The sequence below is a fragment of the Podarcis vaucheri genome, assembly GCF_965113315.1.
Source record: "Podarcis vaucheri genome assembly, chromosome: 15".
Lineage (NCBI taxonomy): Eukaryota > Metazoa > Chordata > Lepidosauria > Squamata > Lacertidae > Podarcis > Podarcis vaucheri.
This window is the reverse complement of record NC_138753.1, coordinates 13,883,848-13,907,837: the sequence shown is the minus strand read 5'-3', so window position 1 is coordinate 13,907,837 and position 23,990 is coordinate 13,883,848. Positions and strand designations below refer to the sequence as shown.

Here is a 23,990-nt window from a genome sequence, read left to right as displayed (position 1 = left end):
CTTTCTGTGTCTGGGATCCAGGATGGTGTTGCTTTTTGGGAGGCGGTGGCCTGTCCTTCACCAGACGGTGACTTTTCAGGGAGGGCCACCGTTGCCTCCTACATGGCAGGAAGTGGGTTAGGCTGGATGACCTCTGAGGTCCCTTTCAGCTCTATGATTCTGTGCACCAAAGTGTGCAGAGCAGGACATCCAGAACAGTCAAAAGAGCCCGAAATGAGTTTCCTATGAGAAAAGGCTACAACCTTTGGGCTTCTGAATTCAGGGCGGGAAGGCAAGTAAAGGAGAGGGGATTTGATGGAAGATGTTTAAAACGATGCATAGTGCGTGGAGTAAAAGGATAGAGGGGCGCTATTCTTCCTCTCTCAGCCAAGGAAAGTCCTCCTTCACACAGCAGATAGTTGGATTGTGGAACTCTCTCCCACAGGAGTCACTCGTGACCACTAGAATCCCAACACTCTGCTGAAATGTGCCATCTACCTACAGAGAAGCTGCTGGCAGCGCTCTGTCCTTTGGAGCTGAAGTAAAATAGACCCCCGGCATCAGTAAAAGCAGGAATTAACACCCTGCATGCGTTATGCAAATCAAATAGGTTTGCATAATGTTGTTCTCCATAATTCTGCATAATTTTTATTACAATGCTAGTTATACGGAGAAGTAAAGTCTTACTCAGCTACCCTTTCAGCCTTCTGAGATAATATGGCCTGTCTTTGCCTACATACTTTGAAGTGTATTTTCACAGCCATAAGGACTTGCTTACAAAAAGAACTTCAACCCCTCAAATTTGAGATTCTCAGGATGCTGAATTGTATAACCATTATTTGGTTGCTTGGTTTTAATGCTACGGAGCTGGAATCCTCACAGAGTCACCAAAGTTTTTTGGTAACTCCCCATCTGAATCACTATTTTGGGGCTGTGCTGATTTGTCAACAAAAAGCAGCCTCAGGGCCTTGGCACCGTGTTCAGACATGACGTGTAACCCTTTATTCCCTTTTCCAATCAAATTTTGTAACTGCTGGAGCGCCATCAGGCCAAAAGATAACTTTGATCCCTAAGATTTTGGAAGGTAAGGGTGTTGTAGTTTGGGAGTGATTTTCCCACTTTAAGCACTGTGACAAAGGAATGGAGGAGTGGAAGTTTCCACTGGGACAAAGCTCACACTCATTGCCCGCTGCCATTCTTTATTGCAGCGTAGCAAATTAATAAAGATTATGCCAAGGTTGACCATAAGAGGGAGACATATGATCCACATTGGAGATGGAAGATCAAATCTCTGTCCAATGTGAGATTCATATCCCCATGGGCAGGGCTCAGCAATCCAGGCTTTTCTCTCTTTCCCAGCTACTGGCAGACCTTCCCAGTTTCTCCAGCTTCTGAGAATTCAGACACCTTTTTGAATTTCTCTGGCCTCCTGTGGACTGGGAAGTTAGTTTTGACATCAAAGCCTTCAAGCAAAGCCGACTTACCCCTGTGCTGCCTTTGCTGATCTGTATGAATGTCCTAAAGCTGAGCTATGCGTGGCTTATTTGGCTCATGAGCCTGACAAAGTTTTGAATCTAGACCATAAATGCTCAGCTGCTGGGAACAGAGAGCATAATAACCTCTAAACAATAAATACCTTTGCACAGACCTTGGAAACTGGTGATTTCTTCCTCACATTCTACTGTGAGTGTTGGAAATTCTACATGGAGAAAAACTGGATGCAAGCGTCTTGTTTAAACTACTCCCCTGCCCCACCTCCTTTTCAAACCCTACCTTAGGAGTCATGAGGACTAGTCCCTTACACTTAACAGTAAAGAAATAAATTAAAAATGCAACCCTCCAGCTGCAGAATTCCACACATAGTAACCATTGCTGTACAGTGGTATCTCGGGTTATAGACGCTTCAGGTTACAGACTTTGCTAACCCAGAAATAGTAAAGGTAAAGAGACCCCTGACCATTAGGTCCAGTCATGGCCGACTCTGGGGTTGCGGCGCTCATCTCGCTTTATTGGCCGAGGGAGCCGGCGTACAGCTTCCGGGTCATGTGGCCAGCATGACTAAGCCGCTTCTGGCGAACCAGAGCAGCACATGGAAATGCTATTTACCTTCCCACCAGAGCGGTACCTATTTATCTACTTGCACTTTGACGTGCTTTCGAACTGCTAGGTTGGCAGGAGCAGGGACCGAGCAACGGGAGCTCACCCCGTCCTGGGGATTCGAACCACCGACCTTCTGATCGGCAAGTCCTAGGCTCTGTGATTTAACCCACAGCACCACTTCAGGATAAGAACAGAAATGGTGCAGCGGCAGCACAGCAGCAGCGGGAGGCCCTATTAGCTAAAGTGGTACCTCAGGTTAAGAACAGTTTCAGGTTAAGAACGGACCTCCAGTACGAATTAAGTTCTTAACCCGAGGTACCACTGTATTCAAACACAACCACTTGGTGAGGTCATCCTTCTCACTTTGGCAAGGGATGAAAACCCCAATTTAAAGAGAGGGAAAGGTTCAAGAAGAGGCATCCTATAGTGTTGTAGACTGCGAGCCTTGGGAATATCTGGATTTTGTCTTATTTTTTGGTGGATCACCCAACCCAAAAAGAGCTCATTGGAAGGAGGACAGAACACTTGCGTCCAGAGACAGAGCAAGCTACCTCCTCCGAGCAGAAGCAGTCCCAGGGCGTCTTTGCTTCCAAGGCACAGAGACATTATCGTTCTGCCCCCTCCCTGCAGAAGCTTGGCTGCAAGGAGGAAATGCCAAAGCAGTGGATCACCCAGAGAGACATCAGGCACCCTCCTCTTCGAATGAGTGCCCTGTGCTCTCAGGAGTTTACTCATCATTTAATCTCGAGTCTCTTTGGGGCGGCTCAGACCTGCCTGCCCACATTAATGGACTGCCCAGTACAACCCAGCCTTGTGGAACTGGTTTGGCAGCATTACCCCCTAGCCTTGTCCGTAACCTGTGTGACAGGTAGCATGGCTGGGACTTTTGCACATATGTGTACCCACTCCCCAATCCAGACAGGTCTGGCGGCATTTTTCAAGTGTTTCTGCCTTTCCTGTCTCCCACCTGCCACGCTGTTCTTTTCCTGTGTTCCGCTGGCCTGGTTGATGGACCTACAAACATTCGCCCTCAAATATTGCTTATTTCTTAACTTAAAAGCATTCATGGACCATTTATAGGGAAGTTTATTTTTAATGTTTTATTATGTTTTTATACGTGTCGGAAGTCACCCAGAGTGACTGGGGCAACCCAGTCAGATGGGTGAGGTACAAATAATAAAAATAATAGTATTTACTACCACTACTACTATTACCGGTACTCCTACAATTATGGGATAAAGGTAAAGGTACCCCTGCCCGAACGGGCCAGTCTTGACAGACTCTGGGGTTTGTGCGCCCATCTCACATCTATTGGCCGGGGGCCAGCGCTGTCCGCAGACACTTCCGGGTCACGTGGCCAGCGTGACAACGCTGCTCTGGCGAGCCAGAGCCGCACATGGAACGCCGTTTACCTTCCCGCTGGTAAGCGGTACCTATTTATCTACTTGCACCCGGGGGTGCTTTCGAACTGCTAGGTGGGCAGGCGCTGGGACCGAGCAGCGGGAGCGCACCCCGCCGCGGGGATTCGAACCGCCGACCTTTCGATCGGCAAGCCCTAGGCGCTGAGGCTTTAGCCCACAGCGCCACCCGCGTCCCTACAATTATGGGATAGGGCATCCCTATTTTAATCAGAAAAATGTTGGAGTGTATGGACCTGTAGTCTAATGAATTGTTGGGCAGTACAAATAACAGAATTTGATGAGGTCCTCAGCTACTGAAGGTAATGGGGCCCTTTATATGTCCAGCTGTCTTTTGCCAGTAACAAATTGTTACTGTTGAATATATGCCAAATGGTATTTTATGGACCTAATACTGTAGGTATCTAAAGCTATTTGCACATAACAAATAGGAGCCTACACAACACAAAACACTGTTGCTGTATGTAGGTTTTATTTTACTTTTTATCTTATATTTTGGAAAAGTTCATCCAGTTGTTGTTTACCTTTAATTTGTTGGGTCCCTCCAAGAGAGTGGGGCCCTAAGCTATAGCTTGTTTAGCTTATATGTAAATCTGGCACTGGTCCTATTCCACACCCTCCAACATTTCTCCAATGAAAATAGTCCTAAGGAAAAGTGGGACATTTTGGGATCAAATCAGAAACTGGGATGGCTTTTTTTTTTTTTTTTTTAATAAAACCAGGGAAGCGTTCATGGTGAGTTCTCTTTTTCTGGAAAAAAATAACACTGGGCATTATTAATAAATAAAAAACTGTCTTGCCGAACAAAGGGCAGCCAGGACTGGCTAATACCTGGATGGGAGTGTACAGGGGACCTCCCTGTGTATTAATTTTTTGATGTAAGGTATAAAATTCAGGAACGACAATAGGTTAAGAAACTCAGTCCCAGAAAACTCCTGTTCTGGACACAAAGGCAGATTTGGTTATGAAGCATCTTGATCCATCACACCTGGACCAGAGGGGCTGCTGGTCTCATCCGGCAAGCTCTTCCCATGTTCCTCTTGGTGGCTGTTGTGTGTGTGTTTTTTTCGGTGGGGCAGAATAAAAACAAGACAAACCTGCTCACTATCAGGGTCAAGATCCTCCTTACACAGGCTGGGAGGAATGTGGAAAGTGGGGAAGGGCCTAGGGCAGCCCCTGAAGGCAAAGCAAAAAAAGAAAAAGAGCCAGCCAGTTGAGGAGGAGGAGGAGGAAGAGGAGGAAGATATTTCGCCTCAGTGGTCCTCTCTTCATTTGCACCCTGGACAGCGAGAGAAGCGGTTTCTGTGGCCCTGACCATCTCCTGTTTTAGTGAGGAGAAACATCTGGAGAAGATCTGGGCTGTGTGAAGATGGCCTCCTTCCTTCTGCTTCTGCTGCTGGCAGCTGGAGGGACCGTCGCTGGCATAGGTGACTATTGTTTGGTAACACTGTGAATTTTAAAGATAATTTTATATATATTCTGACCCATCCCCAGGATTTTGGGGTAGTTTCTTCAAAGAATCCTGGGAACGGCAGACCCTCCAAATGTCCCTATTTTCCAGGGACAGTCCTGGATTTACAGAAGCCGTCCCATTTTATGATTTGATCCTGGAATGTCCCACTTTTCCTTAGGAAGTCCCTATTTTCATCAGAGAAGTGTTGAAGGGTATGGAGTTATGTGACCCCTAAGCCAATGAGATAAGTAACTACGGTATAGACATCCTTTAGAAGACATCTGAAGGCAGCCCTGAATGAAGATTTTTTTATTTATTGTTTAATGTTTTATTGCATTTTTATATGTGTTGGTAGCCGCTCAGAGTGACCGGGGCAACCCATTCAGACGGGTGGGCTATAAATAATAAAAAAATATATTTTAATTTTTATTTTAAAAAATATTATTTTAATATTTAAAATAATATGAAGCATCCCTATTTTAATTGGAGAAATGTTGGAGGGTATGGAACTGTAGATTTGCAAAGTGCTGGGGGTTGTAGCTCTGTGAGGGGAAAACTACAGTTCCCATGATTCTTTGGGGAAAAGAATGTGCTTTAAAATGTGGCATATATGTGTGTGGAGCAGTGCTTGGGATTTTTTTTAGTTTAGAGGAAAAGCTGAGAAAGAGGCAGCATGATAGAAGTTTATAAAATTAGGCAGTAAAAGCGGACAGAAGAAAGTTTTTCTCCCTCATAACACTAGAATTTGTGGACCTCGAACAATGTTGAATGTCGGAAGTTTGATGCGCCTTGAGTGATGATGACCAGGGTAGGCGGAATGGAAGGAATAAATTTGATTCAGTTCCTCTTTAAAGATAAATTTGCTCTTCCTGAAACAATGCTTGAACCAAAACACATCCATCCTTCAGAATTAACGCTTCTGCAAATTTTGTAGTGTCATTCTCCAACTGAATAAATGGTACGAAAATGCAAGTACTGTGGTAAAATCTGCATAAAATCTGCATATATCTGTGAAGGAAAGATATTTAAAACATGCATTCTGTTCCGGATATTACTTTGTAAAAAGAAAGAAAGAAAGAAAGAAAGAAAGAAAGAAAGAAAGAAAGAAAGAAAGGCAGGCCAAATTGCATAAAGACATGTAGATTTGGAGAAATTCAGACTTCAATGCTACCAAATTTTCATGGCAAGTTATTTTCTTTTTAAATTGCAAACTGATGTGGAAATGTGGAGACCTGAAGAATGGAAAATTGATTTGCCCACCTCTATTGAGGAGGGGAATTTGCCTCAGGCAGCAAAACACCTACCCTTTGCCCAGTTATTCAGGAGAACTTGGGTATGGAACCAGAGCCCCGTCCCAACCATACTTTTAAACCCCGTGATACCATTTTATATAGTAACGGCTTTGCCCCGGAGAATTCTGGGATCTGTAGTTTGTGAAGCACGCTGAGAGTTTATTATCTGTTTATTTCGTCTCTATCCCTCCCACCTTGCCTCTCCGAGGAGCTCAAGGTGGTGTACGTGGGTCTCCCTCTCCCCAGTTAATCCCCACAACAACCCTATGAGGTAGATTGGGCCGAGAAGCAGTGACTGCCCCATTCCCCCAGGTTGCCCAGTGAGCTTCATGGCCGTCTGGGGGAGGGGGGCGGATTTGAACCCTTGTCTCCCAGATCTTAGTCAGAGACTCTACCCAATACACCACACTGGCTGTATAACGAACACTCCACCTCTTTCCCCTGGCAGAGCTACAATTCCCAGAGTGGCTTAACAGGCAAGAGGGAACTCCGGGAATTTTAGCTCTTTGACGGGGAGGGGGGGGATAGGGGCCTCCTAACAACTCCTTTTTTTAATTATAATTTTTATTGGCATTTTCGTTTTCAAAGAACACAATGTGATTTTACATATCTTTACATTACCTATATTCTGACTCTCTCGAGTCAACGACTTTGCCCCATCCCACCCACCTGACTTTCTAACTTCCAATTATAATTTCATCCACATTTCTCATCCCCCCCACCTTTCTTTTTACTTTAAGATTCCTTATCATTGTAAATAAATTTCTAATTTTAACTGGCAAACCTTTAAGCCAGTTCTGTTAGTGTTGCTAAATGTTTACAATGTTCTTTCAAATAAATAATAAATTTACTCCAGTCTTTTTCAAGCTGTTGGTCTTGCTGGTCTCAGATTTTCCTGTATAGTCTTGCCATCTCTGTATATTCGATCATCTTGTTCTGCCATTCTTCTACTGTCGGAGTTTCTTGCTGTTTCCACTTCTGGGCTAAAAGAATCCTTGCCGCTGTCGTTGCATATAAGGATATAGTATGGTCTTTCTTAGGGATCTCTTCTCCTAAAATACCTAACAAGAAAGCTTCTGGTTTCTTATGGAACGTGTTCTTAAACACTTTCTTAAGTTCATTATAGATCATGTCCCAGTATGCTTTCAAAACCTTAGGGCAAGTCCACCACATATGGTGAAAGTTACCTTCTTTTTCTTTACATTTCCAACATAAATTATCAGATGTTTTATACATTTTCTGCGAATTTAGTTGGTGTCAAATATCATCTATACATCATTTTCCATTCTTAACCTGAAACTGTTCTTAACCTGAAGCACCACTTTAGCTAATGGGGCCTCCTGCTGTTACCGCACAATTTCTGTTCTCATCCTGAAGCAAAGTTCTTAACCCGAGGTGATATTTCTGGGTTAGCGGAGTCTGTAACCTGAAGTGTATGTAACCTGAGATACCATTATATTCGCCTCCAAACAACTCTCAGTGCCCTTAAGGAACTACAGCTCCCAGGATTCTTTGGGGGAAGCCATGTCTGTTTAAAGTAGTATTGTATAGTGTGAATGTGGTCCAGGTTTTCTTGAAAATCCATCTTCTAAGATCACTGGAGAGAGGAAGGATCGTACTATGGGGGGCTCCCATTCTGAGGGTTACAGTCGGCACCTATGCCGGGGTCTCTTTCATCTCAGAGGTATCCAGAGCTGTTGAGCCTGGCAGCAGACTTGCTGCCCTCACCTGGAGAAACACTAGATTACATGGCCATTTGGGGGGAACAGAAGGAGTTGGGAGGGTGCTTGGTTGATCTGTCCAGAAAAAAAGAGGAGCTTGTCTTGTGTAAATTTATACACTCTAAAAATTGCAGGGATTAGTGAATAGAGGCCCCATTCCCGCCATATGTTCAAAGCACTACAATACCACTATGGGATCCGTGGTTTGTTGAGGGTGCTGAGAGATGTCAGGAGACCCTTAATTCCTTCAGAGAACCACGATTCCCAGAGTGGTTTAACAATCCTGCTTTGCAGGGAACTATGGGAATTGTAGCTGTGGGAGGGGAATGGGGGGGCGGGTCTCCTAACAACTATCATCATCTTTAAGAAGCGACAGATCCCATTATTATTTGGGGGAAGTTAGTAGTTTGTTTAAACTTTAAAGGTGGGCTTAGACACAGTCGTGGTGGATAAAGCTAACAATGGCTACTAGTTGTGATGACAATGTCTTCTCTCCACTGTGTTCCTGATTGGGGGATTATTTATTTATTTATTTATTCCATCTGCCTCCCACCTTTCCTGCAAGGAGCTCAAGGCAGCAAGGAAAGCCCATGTGGTGTAACAATAGGAGTGTTGGATCAGCCCCTGGGAAACCAGGGTTCGAATCCCCACTCAGCAACGAGGAACCTCATTGGGTGAACCTGGGCCAGTCACCAGCAATTTTTTTCCCTGGGGGTACACAGGGATAAGCATAGCCCTAAACATTTTGTGAATCTTTGTGCTTTTGTCCATTTACTGTATTTATTTTCCCAGATTTGAACTATAAAATGGTGACCTTCTTGAGTCAAAATGAGAGTAACCCTAAACATTTTTTTAAGGGAGGAAAAAAGCACTGCCAGTCAACATTCCCCAGCCTAATCTACTTCACAGGGTTTCTGTGAGGATAAAATGGGGGAACCATGTACACCACCGTGAGCTCCTTGAAGGAGGAGGTGCTGTATAAATGTACAGCGGTACCTTGGGTTACAGACGCTTCAGGTTACAAACACTTCAGGTTACAGACTCCTCTAACCCAGAAATAGTACCTCGGGTTATGAACTTTGCTTCAGGATGAGAACAGAAATCGCACGGCGGCAGCAGCAGCAGCAGGAGGCCCCATTAGCTAAAGTGGTACCTCAGGTTAAGAACAGTTTCAGGTTAAGAACGGACCTCTGGAACGAATTAAGTTCTTAACCCAAAGGACCACTGTAATCAATCAATCAATGCATGGTTCTCCCTCTCTCTGTTTTATCCTCACACAACCCTGGAAGAGGTAGGTTAGGTCGAGAGACAGTAACTGGCCCAAGGTCGCCCAGTGAGCTTCCTCATGGCCGAGTGGGGGTTTGAACCCTGGTCTCCCCAGGCCCTAAGTCTCAGTGCTCTAACCACTAGATCACACTGCCTCACTTCCCTCTGGAGCGTCTGGCTGGCTGCCATGAGAACTGGATGCCTGGCCCCCTTTGGCCCAATGCAGCTGCAGGCGTCTCCTGATGCCCTTCTGTTGATGTCTGTTTGCCTACCTCACAGTTTTCTGCATCTGGGAGTAGGAACCCACTGAATCTTCCTGTGTCTTTTCAGAGACAATCTCCTACACCCCCTCTGTCTCCAACAAGCCATTGGAAGGGAAAACCACTCAAAGCACCTTCGCCCTGACGCTACCCCACTGCATTTTTGACCGATTTGCCAATGCCTCGGACAGTATCTGGTTGGTGGTCACGTACGCAAACTGTGAGTCTGCGGTGAGCTTTTTGTAGAGCCCACCAAAATCTAGACAATGGGGTTAGAGGGGGGTGGGGTCTCAATTTAAACCTTTGTCAACTCAAAACTACCTGCAACTTTTACTTTTCTATTTCCCAGTTTTAATTTTTGACATCTCTCTCAGTCTGAGTTGCTGCAGCACTCAGATATTTTAGCAAGCCAGGGTTGTAGATGAGTAGAGATGGCATGTTGGCAGTTAATGTAACCGCCTTAAAGCCAGGGCTGCAAGCTTTCAGCAATAAATAAATCAACTTGAAGCAGCAAGAAAAGACAGACAGCTTAATTTAGGTTACAAAATGGTAAATGTTTCTAAATTTTATGTATAAGCTAAACAAGTTATAGCTTAGGGAGTGCCCCCCCAAATTTTAATATTAATATACTTCTTCTTAACTGTATTTCAGTTCAACAATTACTTTGATAAAATACATATTTTGTTATGTGCAAATTGCTTTATGTTATGTGCAAATTATGTCCATAAATTACCATATAGCATATATTCAACACAGAAAAAGAGTGGCAATTTGTTGTTCTCAAAGGACAGCTGGACATATAAAGGGCCCCATTACCTTCAGCAGAGGGACGCGGGTGGCACTGTGGGTCAAACCACAGAGCCTAGGACTTGCCGATCAGAAGGTCGGTGGTTTGAATCCCCATGACGGAATGAGCTCCCATTACTTGGTCCCAGCTCCTGCCAACCTAGCAGTTCGAAAGCACATCAAAGCGCAAGTAGATAAATAGGTACCACTCCGGCGGGAAGGTAAAAGGCATTTCCATGCGCTGCTCTGGTTCGCCAGAAGCGGCTTAGTCATGCTGGCCACATGACCCGGAAGCTGTACGCCGGCTCCCTCGGCCAATGAAGCGAGATGAGCACCGCAATCCTAGAGTCGGCCACGACTGGACCTAATGGTCAGGGGTCCCTTTACCTTACCTTCAGTAGCTTACGGCCTCATCAAACCTAAATCTGGTCCTGATAGAAACGCAAAGATGGCTTGCTAAAAACATGCAGTCTGGGTTTGGAGCAACCAGCCCAAACATCCTTACTGGTTGGTTCACATGGGGGAAAGGTTTAAGAAGAGTTTGGTAGTCCTTTCTCCCAAGGTGATGGGGTGTGACCTCGCTAAGCTTGGCAGGACAGCTTACTCTATGATATTAACCCCTTTGTGCATTAATTAGAGTTAAGCATGTTGGTTATATGAGGCTGGAGGTATTCCACAAGCAAAGGGGGCCATCTTGGTCCTTACAGAAATATTCCTTCACCAGCAAAATGTTTCATTCCTGCCCCCGCTATGCCTCCTCCACCCAACAGCCACAGCCAGATTCAAGAACCCCAAAACACCTCAAGAGATCCCGCCATACGAAGCTCTCTTCACCTCTCACGGCTACATGACCATGAAGTCCACCCCTGCCCAGTACTGCAAAGCCGGTAATCCCAATACCGTCCTCCGGGTAGGAGGCGAATCGTCTTGCAAGAACGATGACACCCAGACCAGCTGCAATGGGCCGCTGCCTTCTCCTGCCTCTTTCAGGTAACAATTCATCAGCTGACTTGATGCAGAGCAGAGGAGCTGAATTTGCATGGGAAACTCAGACAGAGACCCTTAGCCAATTCAACTATTATTGTTGTTGCTTGCCACCCCAATGCGAGATTCCAGGGGTTCCAGGCACTTCCCCAGGGATCATGTTCCCTTTTGGAGATGTGGCACAGCGGAGACCGGGGGTCTTTAGGATATAATGGTTTATTGACACATATATACAACCTGAGCCTACGATGGAGGGGCTCACAGCATTAACACTCCAGTGGGGCCTTGCTTCCCGTATGGACGCAGCCCTGGATTCTGAAAGAAACCAAACACCTCTCTCTCTCTCTCTCTCTCTCTTTCTTTCTTTCTTTCTTTCTTTCTTTCTTTCTCTCTTTCTCTCTTTCTTCCCAGCTTGCTGCTTTGCCTCTAGCTCACATCACTGCATCTCTCTGCTCTCAACTCTCACTCTGTCTTTCTAATTACCTGGAGTTGAGGGAGGGGCTTCACCCACTGGCCATCTCGCACAGAGCCCCTTTCCTTTGTTCCCCTTAATGGCTCATCATCCAGGCTATCACTTCCACCAAAAGGCTAGCCTGGCTCTTCCAATAATTAGAAGCCTGATTAAATTCTAACACTCGCTGGATCCAGGGATTGGAAGGGTCTCGGCATACAACCTAACACCTCAAACTCTTAACATTATTATTATTATTATCCCACCTTTCCCTCAAACCAGGGCTCAAGGCAGCTTACACAAATTAAATGAACACCGATAAAATATAGAAAGCTCCAAGACAACAATTAAAAAGTAATTAAACTATAATAAAATTAAAACATGGCTTCCAGAGATGTCTGAAAACGCCACACGCCCCTCTTAGAAATGAAGCGACCGTGTCGTCAGTCCTGGCTTGTTTGAAGCCTGAGGCACCTTGAGTTTCTGACGGCTCGGAGCCATCCCTCTACCCAAACATCCATGGCAGGGTAGATCTGTTCAGCCAGAAATTCCACATTGCACTCCACGTGAGTTGACATTTCTGAGGGACTGGAACGAGGCCTCAGGCGAAGGAGCTTATTATGGGTGCAGTCAGGGCTCTGTCTCCTATTTTAAACACAGGCCTGGAAGATACAGTAAAGGCCTCCGCCCTGCGATCAGGTGAGAGTCTCCCTTGCAGAGAAAGTTTAGATTGGCATTTATTGAGCAAGTTGGAGCTTCCTGATTGAGATGGGGGTAGAAATGCTCCTTCAGGTATACTGGGCCGAGGCCGCTTAGGTCTTTAAAGGTCAGCACCAACACTTCAAATTGTGCTTGGAAACATACTGGGAGCCTATGTAGGTCTTTCAGGACCAGTGTTATATGGTCTTGGCGGCTGCTCCCAGTCACCAGTCTAGCTGCTGCATTCTGGATTAATTGCAGTTTCCAGGTAACCTTCAAAGGTAGCCCCACGTAGAGTGCATTGCAGTAGTCCAAGCGGGAGATAACTAGAGCATGCACCACTCTGGCAAGACAGTCTGCGGGCAGGGAGGGTCTTAGCTTGCCTACTGGTAGACAGCTGCCCTGGACACAGAATTGACCTGCGCCTCCATGAACAGCTGTGAGTCCAAAATGACTCCCAGGCTGCACACCTGGTCCTTCAGGGGCACAATTACCCCATTTAGGACCAGGGAGTCCTTCACACCTGCTCGCCCCCTGTCCCCCAATAACAGTGCTTCTGTCTTGTCAGGATTCTGCCTCAATCTGTTAGCTGCCATCCATCCTCCAACCGCCTCTAGACACTCACACAGGACCTTCACTGCCCTCACTGGTTCTGATTTGAAGGAGATGTAGAGCTGGGTATCATCCACATACTGGTGGACACCCAGCCCAAACCCCCTGATGATCTCTCCTAGCGGCTTCATGTAGATGTTAAAAAGCATGGGGTAGAGGACGGAACCCTGAGGCACCCCACAAGTGAGAGCCCAGGGGTCTGAACACTCATCCCCCCCCCAACACCACTTTCTGAACACGGCCCAGGAGGAAGGAGCAGAACCACTGTATGACAGTGCCCCCAGCTCCCAGACCCTCTAGACGATGCAGAAGGATGTCCTGGTCAATGGTATCAAAGGCCGCTGAGAGATCCAGCAGGACTAGGAAACAGCTTTCACCTTTGTCCCTAGCCTGCCAGAGTTCATCGTCAAGTGCGACCAAGGCAGTTTCAGTCCCATGGTGAGGCCTGAATCCCAACTGGAAGGGATCAAAATGGTCCGCATCCTCCAGGGTGCTTGGAGTTGTTCAGCAACCACAAACTCAATCACCTTCCCAAGAATGGAAGATTTGAGACTGGGCAATAGTTGGCCATATTGGCCGGGTCCAAATATGTTTTTTTTAAGAAGCAGTTTAATAACTGCCTCTTTCAGCGGGTCTGGGAAGGCTCCCTCACGGAGGGATGCATTCACCACCCTCTGGAGCCCATTGCTCAGCCCTTCCTGGCTCGCTTTTATAAGCCAGGATGGGCAAGGATCAAGGAGACAGGTGATTAGTTTCACTCGTCCAAGCAGCCTGTCCACATCCTCAGAGGTAACAGATTGGAATTGATCCCACGCAACTTAACTAGACAGGACTCTAGCACTCTCCCGCCGAAGCCCTGCTCCCATGGTGGAGTCTACCTCTTTCTGAATCTGAGCGACTTTATCTGCAAAGAACTTTGCAAAATCATTGCAGGAGATCTTGGGGCCGTCACCAGGCCCCGATGGCGAAGGTGGTTCCATTAGATTGGGTTCAGTTTACATTAAAGGTGAACCCACATAATTATTTGCAGAAGAACATGCAAACCAAAAAAATCCCAGCCATCCTTTGAAATTTTCACTTTTCTGGTTAAGTTATGTGTACACAAATGCATATACTGGGGTAAAGCATGCAGAAGAATGTGTATATTAACAAAAATAACATACACTAATGCTTTATATTAGGGGAAATATAAATAGCAGGGGGAATACGTCTTGCAAAGAATGTGTATATTAAGCAAGACTGCATACAAACGTGTGTTTATTAGGGGAAATGCAAGTGAATTTTCCTAAGGCAGGATGATGTGGAAATGTGAAAAGCCAAATTTAGGGCTGGGGAAATGAGAGACAGAGAGAAACCAAGGCTAGATGCACACGCTGGACCTAGATTCAACCAGTGATTTGTTCCAATAAAGTTTAGTAAGACATCCCTGATATTTCCACTCACCCACCTCTGTCTCTTTTTAAACTCCTCCTCAGAGTGAAATTCCTCATCATGGATTCCAAAGGACCGAAAGCTGAAACAAAGTGGTCCGCTCCAATTCCACTGAAAGGAGGTATGCTATAAAACAAAGAGGCTTGCAGAGAAGATCTGGGCTGGCTCAATGTGATTTGCCACTTGAGGCAAAGGGCAACATGGCGCTCTGTCACCAGAAGCTGACCAAGCGGGCAGGGTAACTGGCAGAGTCCTCACAAAGGCACCTGAGTCCGACCATCTAGCTCAATATTGTTTACACTGACTGGCAGCTGCTCCCCAGAATTTCAGGCAGCTGAGGAACCGATAAGAAAATTGCCTCCTTTTGTTATCCCTTTCAGGTGAAGCGTGGGAGACAGTGGATACCTGGCCTGGACGTCGCAGTGGAGACATGATCGTCATCACCACTATTCTCTCTGCCCTTTGTGGAGTTGTCACCATCGGCTTCCTAAGCACCGTCAGCTATGAATGGTAAGACTTTGCCGGCAGGCTTAGTGGGGTACTGGAAGGGGATTGCGGTGGAGCGCAAGTCCCGGGTTTTACCTCAGTGAGGCCTTCTGCTAAAACGCCAAAGTGATCGACAGGCCCTCCCTGCTCCCCTCATAACGGGACTTTCAGGTTTGTTAGCACAGAGGGAGTCGGAGGATGAGGAAAACCATCCAGCCCACAGGCTAGTTACGTTTTCCCTTTCCTTTGATGGGATTCCTGATTCACGCTAGCAGTTCAAACAGCAGCTGTGTCACATTTTGCTAAAGCTCAGCGTTTTCTTACAAGCAGAACTGAGTTGCGCTTGCATTGCTTCGCATGTAAACCGCTGGAAGATCTGTGCTTATATTAAGAGAGCCAGTGTGGTGTAGTGGTTAAAAGCGGTAGTCTCATAATCTGGTGAACCGGGTTCGCTTCCCCACTCCTCCACATGCAGCTGCTGGGTGACTTTGGGCTAGTCTCACTTCTCTGAAGTCTCTCAGCCCCACTCACCTCACAGAGTGTTTGTTGTGGGGGAGGAAGGGAAAGGAGATTGTGAGCCACTTTGAGACTCCTTAGGGTAGTGATAAAGCGGGATATCAAATCCAAACTCTTCTTCTCCTTCTTAAGTGGGATATTTCAAAATATATTTAAAAATGAACGAACGCATGCTGTCAGATGTAAGCACCACTGAGTTGCAAGGCTAAGGCCAAACCTCCATGGGAGAGCATCTGTTTCGCAGGCAGAAGATCCCAGGTTTGAGCCCCAGTGCCTCCGGTTTGGGCTTGGAGAGGCTCCCTGCCTGAATTCCCTGGGAGGCACTGCCAGTCCGTGTAGACAGTACTGAGCTAAATGGAGCAGTGATCTGACTCAGTATAAGAAGGCAGTTTCTGATGCCGCCCCCATCACTCGTTCCCAGCTCTCCTCCGACATTCATGCTCTGTGCTCTCTCTCTCTCTCTCCAGCTTCAAGCTTTGCCGCCCAGGCCCACCGGAAAACCAAGAGGAGCCCCCGCGCCAAGACCCCTTCCAAGGCAGCCGCTATGATACGCACCACATCCCTCCTGCGCCTCCTGCGCCTCCCCCTCCCCCTGCCATGGACATGCCAAGCCCCCACCACCTCAGCACTGCTTCCTAGAGCCCCTCCCCCTGGTTGGGTCTCTGGGCAGATCAACACACACCCTACGTCTAAAGCGCACATTTCAAGCACACGACTTCCCCAAAGAACTCTGGAAACTGTAGTTTGCTAGGCTCGCTGGGGACGGTAGCTGTGCAACGGGAAGACTACAGTTCCCATAATTATTTGGGGGAAGTTGTGTGCTTGAAATGTGCACTGCGAACGTACTTTAAGTGTGGCCCTGCCCTCCTGTGTCTCTTTGCAGTGTGATTCCATCCAGACCAGACAGCCACCCACTCGCCCCAAAGTAGCCCTGTTACATCAACACTCACAACTTAATCCCACCACCTTGACCACCTTCCTTCTCCAGGTTTTATTCTTCCACTCAGCAATATAAGCCTGTCCTCCATTCACTTTTTCGAATGTCACGTTCCTAAGCTGGCTGTGATTGTTTCCTCTTTTTCCTTTCCTTTCCCTTTCTTTAAATGACTTTTTATTGGGTTTGGTAAACAACAGTCCTGGGGATAATAAATGATGCGAATAAAGAGTCTTCTCATGTCATTTGTATAACACAAAAAACAACACAATAAATTTGCAGCAATATCTGCGACATATGGTGCGTTAGTGATCAATGTAACTGAAGCTTAAATTGTTCTGGTCGCCTCGTCTCAGAAAGGATATTGCAGAGTTGGCAAAAGTTCAGAAAAGGGGACCCAAAATAATAAAGGTGGGGACAGATCAGTCCTATGAAGAAAGGCTGCAGCATTTGGGAATTTTTAGCTTAGAGAGAAGTCAGGAATGCTTTTGAAAGCCAGAGAAGAGGAGAGGGCTCTTATGCTCTGTTATGTACTGAGTTGAATAGGATCCAAACTGCAGCAGTCTGATTGGTCCTAGAACAATAGGATCCAAAATGCAGCAGTCTGATTGGTCCTAGAACAATGCAGCAGTATGATTGGTTGGCAGGAACCACCCAATCCTGCTCCAGATTGGAATCCACAACCTGATTGGCTTACAGTAGAATTCCGGAATTAGCCAATAATGTGCAGCCCATTGTGTAAATAATGTATATAAAGCAGATACTGTGAGGGGACTTTCATTCATTCCTCCTCACCACTATGAGCTGAATAAAGAGCATGAAATCACTTTGCGACTCTGAGTATATTTCATGCTCAAATCCTGCTTTTCCCATAATGGGCATCTGGTTGGCAAGTGTGAGAACAGGAGGCTGGACTAGAGGGGCCCTGGGTCTGAACCCACAGGCTCTTATGTTCTTCAACAGATCTACTATTCTTTCTTCTTTTCGTTTCCTGAATTTTCCTCTTCTCATTTTTCTTCTATTTACTTTTAGGCGCACGTTACGCAAAATGAGAGTTAATTTTGCCAATAGAATCTATGTACAAAAGCTCTGCGTGTGCCAACTTGACGTTGCATAAATAAATATTGAAAAAAGAAAGAAGCAGCCCTTTGGAGATACGAATGTGGAAATCCTAAAGCAGGGCTGGGCGAGATTGAAAATATTTCTCTGCCACTGAAGTGTGAAAGGGTTTGAGTCACCCAGTGCGCTAACATATGAGCCCCACCCTGGATACACAGACCTGGACACTGGTGCTTGGGGATTCCCACCCCAGCTCCACCGGATGGGACTCCTTCCTGCCGCTGGAGATAAGAGAAAAGTTTGTCAAATCTTAGTTTTCCTCCCTCTCATAACACTAGAACTCATGGGCATAAAATGGAGCTGAATTTTGGGAGATTCGGGACAGGTAAAAGAAAGGACTTCTTAAACTGTTAAACTGCGGAACTCCCTTCCACAGGAGGCAGGGATGGCAGCCACATTGGATGGCTTTAAAAGAGGAATGGGCAAATTCATGGAAGAAGAGGAGAAGGCTATTATGGCTCTGCTCTGCTCTGCCTCCACAGCTTGAGACAGCAATGCTTCCGAATACCAGCTACTAGAAACCAAGTATGTGGGTGGTGTTGTGGTCTAAACCACTAAGCCTCTTGGACTTGCCAATCAGAAGGTTGGTGGTTTGAATCCCTGTGAGAAGGTGAGCTCTGCTCCAGCTCCTGCCAACCTAGCAGTTTGAAAGCTACTTCAAGTAGTGCAAGTAGATAAATATCGTATTTTTCCATGTATAAGACGACCCCTATTTTTTTAAACCCCAAATTAAGAAATTAAGTTGTTTAGCTTTGGGGGTGGGTCACTTCTGCCAATCGCTCACCCGCCTGCCCGCCACTGCCAATTGCTTGCCACGGCCACTGCCGGTCGCACACCTTGCCGCAGCCAATTGTCTGCCCATTCACCGCCACCAACCGCCCACCCGCCCACTTGCCACAGCCACCAATTGCCTGCCCAATTGCCGCTGCCATTAATCGCACGTCCCCCCTCTGCATTCACTATCCATGTATAAGACGACACCCAATTTTTGCCTATTTCTTTATTTTAGCAAAAAGCACCGTCTTGTACACGGAAAAATACAGAAGGTACCGCCAGTGCTTTTTTTGTTTCTGGGGGTACGCAGGGGTACGCATACCCCTAAACATTTTGTGAATCTAAGTTTGGCCTCATTGAGGGGCAGTATTTCAATATGAGTAGGAAAATGAGAGTACCCCTAAACGTTTTTTTAAGAAAAAAAGCACTGGGTATCACTGTGGTGGGAAGGTAAACTGTGTTTCTGTACGCTCTGGTTTCCGTCACGGTGTTCTGTTGCGCCAGAAGCGGTTTAGTCAAGCTGACCACATGACCCGGAAAGCTGTCTGTGGACAAATGCCGGCTCCCTCGGCCTGAAAGCGAGATGAGCGCCACATCTTATAGCTGCCTTTGACTGGACTTAACCGTCCAGGGGTCCTTTACCTTTTTTTTTACCTTACTGGAAACCACAGGAGGAGAGAGGGCTCTTGTGCGCAGATCCTGCATGTGGGAGGCATCTGGTTGGTCACTGTAAGAACAGGAGGCTGGACTAGATGGGCCACTGACCGAATGCAGCAGGTTTTTCTTAGGGTACAATGGTACCTCGGGTTAAGTACTTAATTCGTTCCAGAGGTCCGTACTTAACCTGAAACTGTTCTTAACCTGAAGCACCACTTTAGCTAATGGGGCCTCCTGCTGCTGCCGCACGATTTCTGCTCCCATCCTGAAGCAAAGTTCTTAACCTGAAGCAACATTTCTGGGTTAGCGGAGTCTGTAACCTGAAGCGTATGTAACCTGAAGCGTATTTAACCCGAGGTACCACTGTATTATCATCAGAGTTTAAGGACATGTTCCAGGCAGGCAGAAATTCTCAAGGAACACTGGTGAGGGCCTTGCTGGGGTCCCAAGGGCCAGACAGGAGGCCTCGAGGGCCACATCTGTGAATGCCAACAAGCACCCCAAAGCGATTTAACAATAAAAAAAATTGCAGTAGCGTCTCATACCTAACGTAAGTGAACTGTGGAGATGCTATGTGTACTTTCCCCTGTTTGTTTGTTTGTTTGTTTGCTTGCTTGCTTGCTTGTTTTGTAACACGAGGAAACCATTAATGAAAACACTGATGGACATAAACGACAACCTTTTCAAATCCAGCACAATGCAGGTTGGGATTTAAAAGGAAAAATCTCGCTGGAATTGGAAGGTATTTGGTAAGCACCGAAAAGGCAATAAGAGGCAGGAGGATGTTGCAGAAGGAAGGGGCTGCCCCACTAAAGGCCTGATTCTGGCATCGTGAGGGCCAGAGAGAGAGAGGTCTGGAGAGTTTCAATTAGCAGTGAAGAAACCAAACTGATTACAACAACAGTCCTGCCAGGTAGGCTAAGCTAAGTTAAGATATGCAGAGAAACAGCAGATCTATTCAATAAGTGGGGCACCAATCCCCTTACTATGTACTGGGCCCAGGAAATCCTGTTAGCATCCCTGCCCCCCCCCCCCAGTCTTGAAGGTCTCCTTGTTCTATATCAGTTGCAATCAATTGAAAAGTTCACAATGATCCATATAGGCTGTCACATGCAAATGTTAAGCAAATCTGTGCCCATATTTGGACAATTAAAGATCTGAGGAGTGAAAGGCCCCAAGGCAAGTTGAGCTGCCTACCCGAGACCAGGCTGCTCGCAATTTAGGAAGCGCCACTCTGCTAAAAATAACCAATAGGTGCGGCCAAGCTGACCTCAGCACATTGGAAGCCTTTTGCTCACCAGTTTGGGCTTGTCGGCGTGTGATCTTTCAATCACACACTTGAGAACTTTCCCTCAACATTTTGCGTTGTGTTTCCATGGCAAAAGGGCTGGGTTTCAACAAGGCCCCAACCCTGCACTGTCGGGTGTGGCCGAGTCCTCATGAAGGACGACAGCTGTCACCATTTTCTTTCTGGGCAGGGTTTTGGGTCTTTTTAATGGGAGTGCAATGAGCAGAAAGAAAGTCGACCAGCGTAGCGTTCTGAAATTCTTTGACAGCGCATAATTCTGGAATTCTGACCCACAAGGTGTGGCCACACGGCCACCGGCTTTGGAAGGAGATGAGACATATCTGCTGGGAAAGAGATGTCTTTCGACAACTATTAGCCGCAAGAAACCAGTAGAACCTCCAGGTTCGGATGCAGTCTATCTCCGATGTCGACCCAGTGTGTGGCAGCTGTGAAAAAGGCAAAATCCTTGTTAGGGATGATAAGGGCAGGAACTGAAAATAAAACTGCCATTATACAAACCTATGGTGCAATCCCCGCGGCGGGGTGCGCTCCCGCTGCTCAGTCCCAGCGCCTGCCAACCTAGCAGTTCGAAAGCACCCCCGGGTGCAAGTAGATAAAGAGGTACCGCTTACCAGCGGGAAGGTAAACGGCGTTTCCGTGTGCTGCACTGGCTCGCCAGATGCAGCTTTGTCACGCTGGCCACGTGACCCGGAAGTGTCTCCGGACAGCGCTGGCCCCCGGCCTCTTGAGTGAGATGGGCGCACAAACCCCAGAGTCTGTCAAGACTGGCCCGTTTGGGCAGGGGTACCTTTACCTTTATGGTGCAATCACATATAGAATGCTATGTACAATTCTGGTCACCTTGCCTCAAAAAGGATATTGTAGAGTTGGAAAAGGGCAACACGAATGATAAAGGGGATAGGAAAGGTTGCAGTGTTTGTGATTTTTAAATTTAGAGAACAGCGTAACCCCCATCCGTCCCTATTTGCCTTGAACATCCCCGGAATTACAGAAGCCATCCTGGCTTCTGATTTGATCCTGGAACGTCCTGGCGATGAGTGGGTGCTTGCAGTGGTGCCACGCTCTCACGCGAGTCAGCTGGCTCCCACGAGAGCGCGGAAGACGCACATATTTCGGTGCCGCATTCTCGCAATTGCCAGCTGGCTTGAGTGGCAGCGCTGCTCCGAAAGACACACTTCTTGATTTTCGTCAGATTAATGTTGGAGACTATGGGACAGGGAAGAGGAGGCAGGATCGAAGTTTATAAAATCACATATATATTTTTTTCTCTCTCTAGTAACACTAAAACTCGTAGATGTCCAGTGAAGCTGAATATCAGAAGATTCAGGAAGATAAAGTTCTTCATACGGCCGCCAGGGCCTTCTCAGTGATGGCTCCGACCTGGTGGAATGCTCTGTCCCATGAGACCAGGGCCCTGCAGGATTTAACCTGCCTGTAAGACAGAGCTATTCCGCCTGGCTTTCAATTTGAACTAAGCCTGATCTTTTATTCCCCTTCCTTCCCTCCCCCTTTATGAAGATTACCCGCTCTGGGATCCCACAGCTAATTCCCCCCTGGTCTCCTCGCTGGCCCAAATAGGACTAACTTAGCCAGCTTGCCCTGGTGATCATCTAATGTTTATTGGATGGATTTCCCCCCTAAATTAATTTTTGAATTCTGAATTTATTGTTATTCATGTTTTATACTGTATTTTTGTTGCATAAATTAAGTGCTTGAAGTTTGTTGTTAGCTGCCCTGAGCCCGGTTTTCTGAACTGGGAAGGGCGGGGTATAAATAAAAAATTATTATTATTTATTATTATTAAACTATGGGACTCACTTCCACAGGTGGCAGAGAGGGCCATCCACTTTAATTGGACAAAACCATCAAGGAGAAGGCTATCAACGGCCGCCACCCATGATGGCTCTGCTCTGCCTCCACAGTTGGTAGCAGTCCTGCTTCTGAATACCAGTTGGTGGAAACCACAGCGAGGGGAAGGTGCTCTTGTGCTCAGGTCCTGCTCGTGGCTTTCTGTCTGGGGCATCTACTTCACCACAATGAGAACAGGATGACGGACTAGATGAGCCATTGGCTTGATTCAGCAGGCTCTTCCATCATCAGTGGTGTAGCATGGGTTGCCAGCCCAGGGCAAGGAAAGTGCTGCGTCCCTTAACTGGCGAGTCCACGCAGCACTGCTCAGTGTGCTGCTCCGGTGAGGCGGGGAGGCCAGATGGGGACTGCTTCCAGTAGGGGGTGGCAGCTGCAGAGGCGCACCCCTAACTTTTTTTGAACCTGGGACAATCGCTCTAGTAATCCCCCTCCCCCATGCTACACCCCTGTCTTACGCTTTCATGACCTGAGTGGAACTTTACAATCCAAGTGAATGTGCAATACAGTGGTACCTCGGGTTACAGACGCCTCAAGGTTACAGACGCTTCAGGTTACAGACTCCGCTAACCCAGAAATATTACCTCGGGTTAAGAACTTTGCTTCAGGATGAGAACAGAAATTGTGTTCCGGCGGTGCGGCAGAAGTGGGAGGCCCCATTAACTAAAGTGGTGCTTCAGGTTAAGAACAGTTTCAGGTTAAGAACAGACCTTCAGAACAAATTAAGTACTAAACCCGAGGTGCCACTGTAATAAAAATCGCAAAAGCTGGTCAACATCAGAAGGCAATGCTGGGAAATGTTCCCTGGTCTGGTCCATTGGCCTCTGCTCTGTGGCACAAAGGGTCTCTCATCTCCTTGTTCAGCCCCATCTCATTCTGGCTTCTTCTCACCACTCTTTGGATTATACAGTGAGGGAACTGCCAGAAGGCCCTCAGAGCTGGACCTCTGTGTCTGGGCTGGACAATGGAGTGGAGATGCTCCTTCAGTTACAAGCTAGTTGCCATTGGTAGACTTCCTCTCTGTGAATTTGTCCAGTCCTCTTTTAACGCCACCCAGGTCGCTGGCCATTACTGCTTCCAGTGGGAGGGAGTTCCACAGTTTAACACTGCGCTGCGTGAAGGACTTTCTCTTCACGGCCTAGGACCCTCGTACCTACGGGACTGCCTCTCCCGGTATGCCCCACAGAGAGCCTCAAGGTCCATAAATAGCAACACCCTAGTGGTCCCGGGCCCTAAGGAAGTTAGATTAGCCTCAACCAGAGCCAGGGCCTTTTCAACACTGGCTCCGGCCTGGTGGAACGCTCTGCCTCATGAGACCAGGACCCTGCAGGATCTGATTTCTTTCCACAGGGCCTGTAAGACAGAGTTGTTCCGCCTCGCCTTTGGCTTGGAGCCAGTTTGATTCCCTCCCCCTCTTTCTTTTTCCTTTTTCCTTTCTCCTCCTGTGATGAGGCTGCATTTTAATATTTTAATGTTTCAATATTTTAATGTTGTATTTTAATCTTGTTTTTAAGCTGTATTCATTCAACTTGTTTTTATTATTGCTTGTTAGCCGCCTTGAGCCCAGCCTTGGCTGGGGAGGGCAGGGTATAAATAAAAATTATTATTATTAATCTATCCTGAATCTTCCAACATGCAGCTTTATAGGATGTCCACAAGTTCTAGTGTTATGAGGAGGGGCGGGAGAGAAACCAAACCTTTTCTCTATCCTCTTTCTCTTCCTTTTGCCCCCAAATCTACCAACATTCAGGCTCAAGGATGCCAGGCCAGAACATGACATCCCTCTGAGGCAGGTGTCGCTTCCTGTTGCCTTTAGAAACCAAGTGTCTCTACGTGACGCCCAGAGAATGCCAATCCACGTGAGGGACCTTCTCTCG

The 23,990-nt window shown here is 46.9% G+C and overlaps 1 protein-coding gene and 1 long non-coding RNA gene across 2 annotated transcripts; one reads left to right on the top strand and one right to left on the bottom strand.

Annotated features, from left to right (window-relative positions):
- Positions 1-3,904: 3,904 nt before the first annotated feature.
- Positions 3,905-16,093, top strand: LOC309520118 (uroplakin-3b-like; the record flags this gene model as incomplete). The annotated part of the gene is made up of 6 exons (XM_082201576.1): positions 3,905-4,924; positions 9,560-9,709; positions 11,046-11,265; positions 14,497-14,573; positions 14,833-14,962; positions 15,922-16,093. The coding sequence occupies exons 1-6, from the start codon at positions 4,867-4,869 to the stop codon at positions 16,091-16,093; spliced, it is 807 nt and encodes a 268-aa protein (XP_082057702.1). The 5' UTR covers positions 3,905-4,866.
- On the bottom strand, positions 6,474-23,904 carry LOC309520173. The gene is made up of 3 exons (XR_014214168.1): positions 23,811-23,904; positions 20,237-20,672; positions 6,474-7,303 (listed from the first exon to the last, which is right to left on the bottom strand). It is a non-coding gene; the product is annotated as an uncharacterized lncRNA (long non-coding RNA).
- Positions 23,905-23,990: the final 86 nt, after the last annotated feature.